The 6993-nt window shown below is 35.7% G+C and overlaps 1 protein-coding gene across 1 annotated transcript in view; it reads right to left on the bottom strand.

The window, feature by feature from the left end:
- Window positions 1-2330: 2330 nt before the first annotated feature.
- The window catches only part of pum3 (pumilio RNA-binding family member 3), a 53458-nt gene continuing 48795 nt past the window's right edge, over window positions 2331-6993 (bottom strand). Inside the window, exons 11-13 of the mRNA XM_057321670.1 lie at window positions 3740-3827; window positions 3503-3593; window positions 2331-2592 (exon numbers count right to left, since the gene is read on the bottom strand). Coding sequence (XP_057177653.1) covers window positions 2466-2592; window positions 3503-3593; window positions 3740-3827 — 306 coding nt within the window. The 3' untranslated portion in view covers window positions 2331-2465. The remainder of the gene's footprint in view (window positions 2593-3502; window positions 3594-3739; window positions 3828-6993) is intronic.

Here is a 6993-nt window from a genome sequence, read left to right as displayed (position 1 = left end):
ACATTTAACTCTATTTATGATGTAGAAATGTTATGTTAGGCATAAACCAGTCTAATATATTGCAATCATCTTTGGGTAGGATATGAGAACCAATGTGTTACCGCATTTGAACATTACATGGACCCTGTCGCTAAGGTAGGCTAAGTGAGCACATTGCGTTGTGGATATACAGTATGTGGCAATCATTTCATCCTTTATCATGTCACTTAAATGTATTGTTTCAAGATTTTATGTGAAATGTGTACATGTAACATTGTCTATCTCGTTTAGATGTGTTTTTCTTTTTTGCAAGTGTTATAGACAAATGTGAACTAATTCATGTCTCATACCAAATTTATATTACATCAATTCTTGCATTGTATGCTTCGATAAACATTAATGACATGCAATAAAATGTTGCCATTACAAAAACTCATAAAAGTTAATTAAAAGGACCAGATCATACAGTGGCATCAATTCACATAAAGCCAAGGAATGGCAGACTCTCGTGAGGTCATCCAATCTTACTACTGCCTCGACATGGATGTCTCACGTATATTTATTCATTCCCTATCATACATGCTGCTACTGCAGCAGCCATCCTCACATATAATAAATTACAAAGCACAACACGCTTTAAATAATCTATTGATAAAAAAACATTATATAGTTTAAAAACAAATGGAAGCAGATCTGATATGTGATGTGAAAATTTGAGAAGTGATTTAGCGAACCTCCTTCGCGGCAGAGTCAAAATAATTTGTCACGCGTCTTTTGCACTACGCCACAAAAGCTGCTTATAAAAGCTGCTCTTTTCTGAGGGAGGAGCCACCTACATTTTTTGTTCTTTTTCGCAATAAATACCGCAATAAAATATTACTTTGAATTGACCAGACAGCCGCCAGCCCCTGCCATACGCATATGATGCCCCTGCAGACATACATGAACGAGCAATTTTTAAAGTTAGTGTTTATTAAAACAGCACCTCTCAGCACACTGGTCAAATAAAATCAGAATCCACGTTTGTTACAGGTCTAGGAATTCCAGTCTCAATTTTCTATTCTGTAAGCAATATGTTAAAGGTTACCCATCACACAACGATCTCCAGTCTTTTGTCCTCTTCTGTACTTTGAACTAATTATCAGAATAAAGACCAACAGTGGACAATTCTAAAACCTATAATATGAAGTGAATGCATTTCTTACAAATTTGTTTTATAACTTTGCCTTGCTCATCTAGAAAAAAATAATTATCACCATTACAGTGCTCACAATTTGTTAATGTAAACTTATTTTTAATGCTTTTAAACATGCTATTTTATAGACAAAATTTAACGGTATTGCTGTGATTTAAGAACTTTGTCACGGTTTTTAATTCACATTTCTAGTTTAATACATAGTGAAAAGTCGGTTAAATAAACTTGTTTATCTCAGAACTTCACTTTAATGTGTTACTTTAAATAGACTTTTAAAATAATGTAAGTGCAACAAAATAATTTAGTCTGGCGACACATGCTTAGGCCTAATATAAAACGTTGAGCCAAACGACTGCAGTTTAAACATCTATATTTATTTACCTTCTCTTAAAACCATTCGACATGGAGAAACTGAAAAGCCTGACATTTTTAATCTCATAAATATTCACATACCTCCGCCCTTTGAAACCAAAAATCTCGGGAAACCAAAAATCTCGTAACACCAGTTATGCTGCTACAGCAGATGTTTTGTTCATAGTCAGTTTGAAGTGTGTACCTAGAAGCCTGGATGTAAAGTTATGTGATTTTTTTTCTTCGTTATAATTTATTAATTTGTCTCCCCAAACCTCTTATGTGCCTTAATAAAACTCCTTTTGGGAATTATCCTGTTTCTGGCCTGAGTCTTCCTATCAACTCCCTTGGCCCCACCTTCTCCTACATTACCAAGATGTCACAAATCGTTTTTTTTGTTTTGTCATCATCACGTATGGAGCTTAAATTATTGAAAAAAAGTACTTTAAAGTAATTTAACAAGGCACTGTATGTATATGTACTCAACTATCTGGTTCCCTACTGTCTATATAATCTCTCAGGTACAGTAGATTCTACAAACATAGAAGATGAACAATCTAGTTGCAGCAGTGTTTATGGATTCTCCCAGGGATTCTTCAATCTTTTTGTCAGTGCTTATTTAGCATTACAAATGATTGGTGACTTTCAGGAGCGTCTAACAATAGGAGTAATTACTCTCTCAGTTACTGCAACTGTTACTTAATTTACCAAACCTAGGAACACCTTTTGACCATCTCATAGCAAGGGACAGGCAACACACAGTCACAGGTGGTGTGAATTAGACAAACATTAAGTGGAGATTGACCCATGTATTCCTGTTTATTTTGTATTTACTTACAATGAAAAATTCAGGTGAAACCAGCAGTGACATATGAAAACAAAAATTCAGGTGAAACCTGCAGAGACGTATAAAATCAAAACTTTAATATAATTGAACACTTCAGGCCAGTTTCTCGAGCAGGATCTTGACTCCTTTAGAGTTTTGCATCTTATGAAGTTCAGGAAGGATGGATTTCAGTGCAACTTTCACTTCTTCAGCAACACTTTCATCTGCACTTTGAAGGAGGCTGTGGGAACCCAATCAAAACCAAATAAACGAATGAAGCAAATAATCTTTGCATTAAAGCTGTTGATACTAATCATTTTTATGATGCATTGCAATGCTGATATGAACTACTGCACAGACATAAAAACAAACGATTATTACAAAAATTGATTTTTAAAAATGGATCATTTCTGAACTAGGAACGCTGTTGAAACAAAAATAGCCTCAAATATTAAGCGATTTACTATTTTTAACTTTGACAACAAAGATGAGAAAGAACACATTAAAAGTACGAGTCAAATAGAAAGTGAAAAGAGACTTTGAATTGTTGACATGATAATCGTAATCGAGAGACTAGTTGGTTGATTGTATTTCATTAAAGAGAGAAACATGCTTAAAGTGTGAAATTCAAATATTTGATGTTGAATTGGAAAAAAGAGAACATTTGGAAAAAACAAAGCATACAATGTGAGCAAATATATAAACTTACTTACAACACTTTTAAACACTGATCTGTTTGTTACAATCATTTATCATTTGCATGATCGGGTCGGTTTTTGCTGGAAATTTGAGTTTGCAGCAGTTCCTCTTTGTCATTATGTCAGAAATGTTTAAACTTTATGCAAATGAGGAGCGACTTTTGGGAGCGATAATAAGGAGGACGATGAGAGCTAATGCGATTCTTCTCTAAGCTCCTGCAGTGAGCGTCAGCAGTAGTGGGAACATCCACCCACTAGCAACCTAACAGCCAACCCCTGGGGACTTGCAGTGACAAAGTCACTAGCAATGTGAGCAGGGCATTAAAAAGCAATCATCTGGGGAAAGTCATGCAACAATGTCATTGCTCCCTGAAGGAATTCCCCTAAATATGATTTTAAAGATGGCAAAATAGAAAGGCAGCAAATTTGCTCCTTAAATCTGTTGAAACTTACCAACAAAGAACTATTGCACCACGGTTGACTGAAGCCCATGTTTTGAGGTTCTCTAACCCCACCTTCTCCAAAAGAATTCTGGAAAAACGGTCTGTGGACCAAAATAGAGCACGATTTGTCAGTAAAATATTTTCATTCACTTTAATTGGTAGGCTACCACAAAAATTATAAATACAAACTAGCCTCAAAGCCACAAAAATGAGCACAATAATTAATCAAAAGTGTGATGTTCTGTACCTTCTCTTTCTGTCTCCTTCATCTTGGCATCTTGTTCTATTAACCATTTCAGCACCAGGTGGCCAGCAGGGTGTTCTGCCATATGCAGCTGTAATATGAACACAATTATTAATACTTAACTTTTTTTACTAGAAGACTCAGAATTACTCTAGCAATTAACAGCAGCCTTATAAGATGACAAACAGTTTTGTAGTAAAAAAAGCACAAGCCAGTGCTAAATGGATCTGGAAATAAAGACTAAAGCCACAAGACTTGTCAGTGTATACAGGTGCTGGTCATATAATATCATCAAAAAGTTGATTTATTTCACCAATTCCATTCAAAAAGTGAAACTTGTATATTATATTCATTCATTACACACAGACTGATATATTTCAAATGTTTATTTCTTTTAATTTGATGATTATAACTGACAACTAATGAAAATCCCAAATTCAGTATCAGAAAATTAGAATATTACTTAAGACTAATACAAAGAAAGGATTTTTAGAAATCTTGGCCAATGTCTCGCCTGGGCTACAGACAAAAAGGACCGGACTGCTGCTGAGTGGTCTAAAGTTATGTTCTCTGATGAAAGTAAATTTTGCATTTCCTTTGGAAATCAGGGTCCCAGAGTCTGGAGGAAGAGAGGAGAGGCACAGAATCCACGTTGCTTGAGGTCCAGTGTAAAGTTTCCACAGTCAGTGATGGTTTGGGGTGCCATGTCATCTGCTGGTGTTGGTCCACTGTGTTTTCTGAGGTCCAAGGTCAACGCAGCCGTATACCAGGAAGTTTTAGAGCACTTCATGCTTCCTGCTGCTGACCAACTTCATGGAGATGCATATTTCATTTTCCAACAGGACTTGGTACCTGCACACAGTGCCAAAGCTACCAGTACCTGGTTTAAGGACCATGGTATCCCTGTTCTTAATTGGCCAGCAAACTTGCCTGACCTTAACCCCATAGAAAAGCTATGGGGTATTGTGAAGAGGAAGATGCGATATGCCAGACCCAACAATGCAAGGCCACTATCAGAGCAACCTGGGCTCTCATAACACCTGAGCAGACTGATCGACTCCATGTCACGCCGCATTGCTCCAGTAATTCAGGCAAAAGGAGCCCCAACTAAGTATTGAGTGCTGTACATGCTCATACTTTTCATACTTTTCAGTTGGCCAAGATTTCTAAAAATCCTTTCTTTGTATTGGTCTTAAGTAATATTCTAATTTTCTGAGATACTGAATTTGGGATTTTCATTATAGTTGTCAGTTATAATCATCAAATTAAAAGAAATAAACATTTGAAATATATCAGTCTGTGTGTAATGAATGAATATAATATACAAGTTTCACTTTTTGAATGGAATTAGTGAAATAAATCAACTTTTTGATGATATTCTAATTATATGACCAGCACCTGTATTTGTAAATCTGACTCTGAAGGACTAAGTGCCTCACCAGCCATGAACCCCACCGCACGTCACTGGCTAGATCGGACTTTGCAAGTTCAGACGCGGGGAGTTTGAACTCGTGAGGACGCAGACCGGTTATATTAGAAATGGAACAGCAGAGTACTTGATGCGTCACTCATATACATTGCAGTCACATACATGCAATCCTATTTCACTTAATAGCCTATTTATTTTAATGTAGCTTTAGGTTTAAACAAAGTCAAATGAAATAATTTGACAAAACAACAGTGCTTCATGTTGTTTTTATTCTAAAAATATGAATATGTGATTCTGGCAACATGACTGCTCTGATTTTGTTAAGAATAAAATGAAATACGATGCAAAACACAATGCTTTATAAAGTTTAAGAAGTGTGTACAATAGGGAATATAACAAGCAAATAATTTAGTAAAAGTAACATTACTCCAGTATGAAGCGCTCCGGTACAACATTAAATCAAATTAGAAAAGTGAAACTTAACTTTCAAATAAGAAATTTAAAAAAGACCAAAGATTGGCTGTTAGATATACCTAAAATTAATAAAATCTCATGTTTAACCTCTACAAATACTTCAGAGCCAGCCGTGAGATTCAGAATCACTTGTGGAGGTGAGGCTGCATTGGGCGGGTACATGAGCACTGAGCGGCCGGTGATTGCCTGCAGCTCACATCTCCGAAATCCTACCAGCAAATTTTAAAATAGACGCTATCTTTATAAACCAACTGGGCAATTCCAACGTTATGGACGTGACATTTTGCGTTATGGACATGACATAAAAATGCTCAGAGAATGAATTTGTTACAAATATATTGAACCATCTGTTTATATTTTACTAAACCCTTGTTGATAGAGTTTAAACATAATAATAAAAAGGGAAATAAACATGCGTTATGGATGTGAGAAAAAAGGACGCGTTTTTTGGGAGACAACAAACTTTGTAGGATTTATGTAAAATAAAATGCACAATCCTGAAGCAATAATACCCAATTAATGGAGAAGGGATGCCTCTTTATAGAACATAAAATAGTTATTTTATTTTTCATGTGTCCATTTATGAGGAATATGTAGCGTTATGGATGTGACAATCCTGAAAATGGCACTTACCTGACTATGAAAAATCATGCACTAAAAATAAAACAAATGCTTTACAAAATTGAAGAGAGATCTCACATGGGCATTTGAACCACCAAATGTTAATATCTGTGCTGTTACAAAGTAAAAACCGTTGGTAAAAACTTTTCACGGAATTGCCCAACTGCAGATTTGAACTTTAAACACATTTATACCATAGTCTGTTTGAATACTGGATTCTGATTTGCTGGAAGGTGTGCAATAAAAGCCTTTAAACGCATGGGTAGCTCCAGTCAGTTCGATTACATTTTGTCAGTTAATTTTAAATAACCGTAATTTTCACCTGTTTGATCTAAAATTACACTGTAAACATCAATAAAAGCTTTAACTTGGCAAATAACCATGGTATAAGTGGGATAATCCACGGCTAGCCATGCATTTAAGGATTTTAATGCACGACGTGAAGGCGAAGAAATGAAACAAAAAAACAAAATAAAACATTTTAGTTTTTATATCGAGAACCTTTCATCCAATCGACTTCACGTGTGGCGGGGTGTGTTGCTGTAGACCCAAGTGTCGCATTTTGGTGCAATATGGACACGCGACACGTTCAGAATTAATCAACTTTTTGCCTCCGCAAAGTGCATTAAAATCCTTTAATGCACGGCTAGCCGTGGATTATCCCTTAAACATTCTCACCTAAACAACTCTTAAACCTACATTTTGTGACAAAATAACAGTAATATTATGAACA

The sequence above is a fragment of the Triplophysa rosa genome, linkage group LG22 (genome assembly GCF_024868665.1).
Source record: "Triplophysa rosa linkage group LG22, Trosa_1v2, whole genome shotgun sequence".
NCBI lineage: Eukaryota > Metazoa > Chordata > Actinopteri > Cypriniformes > Nemacheilidae > Triplophysa > Triplophysa rosa.
This window is presented reverse-complemented; position numbering and strand designations above follow the sequence as displayed.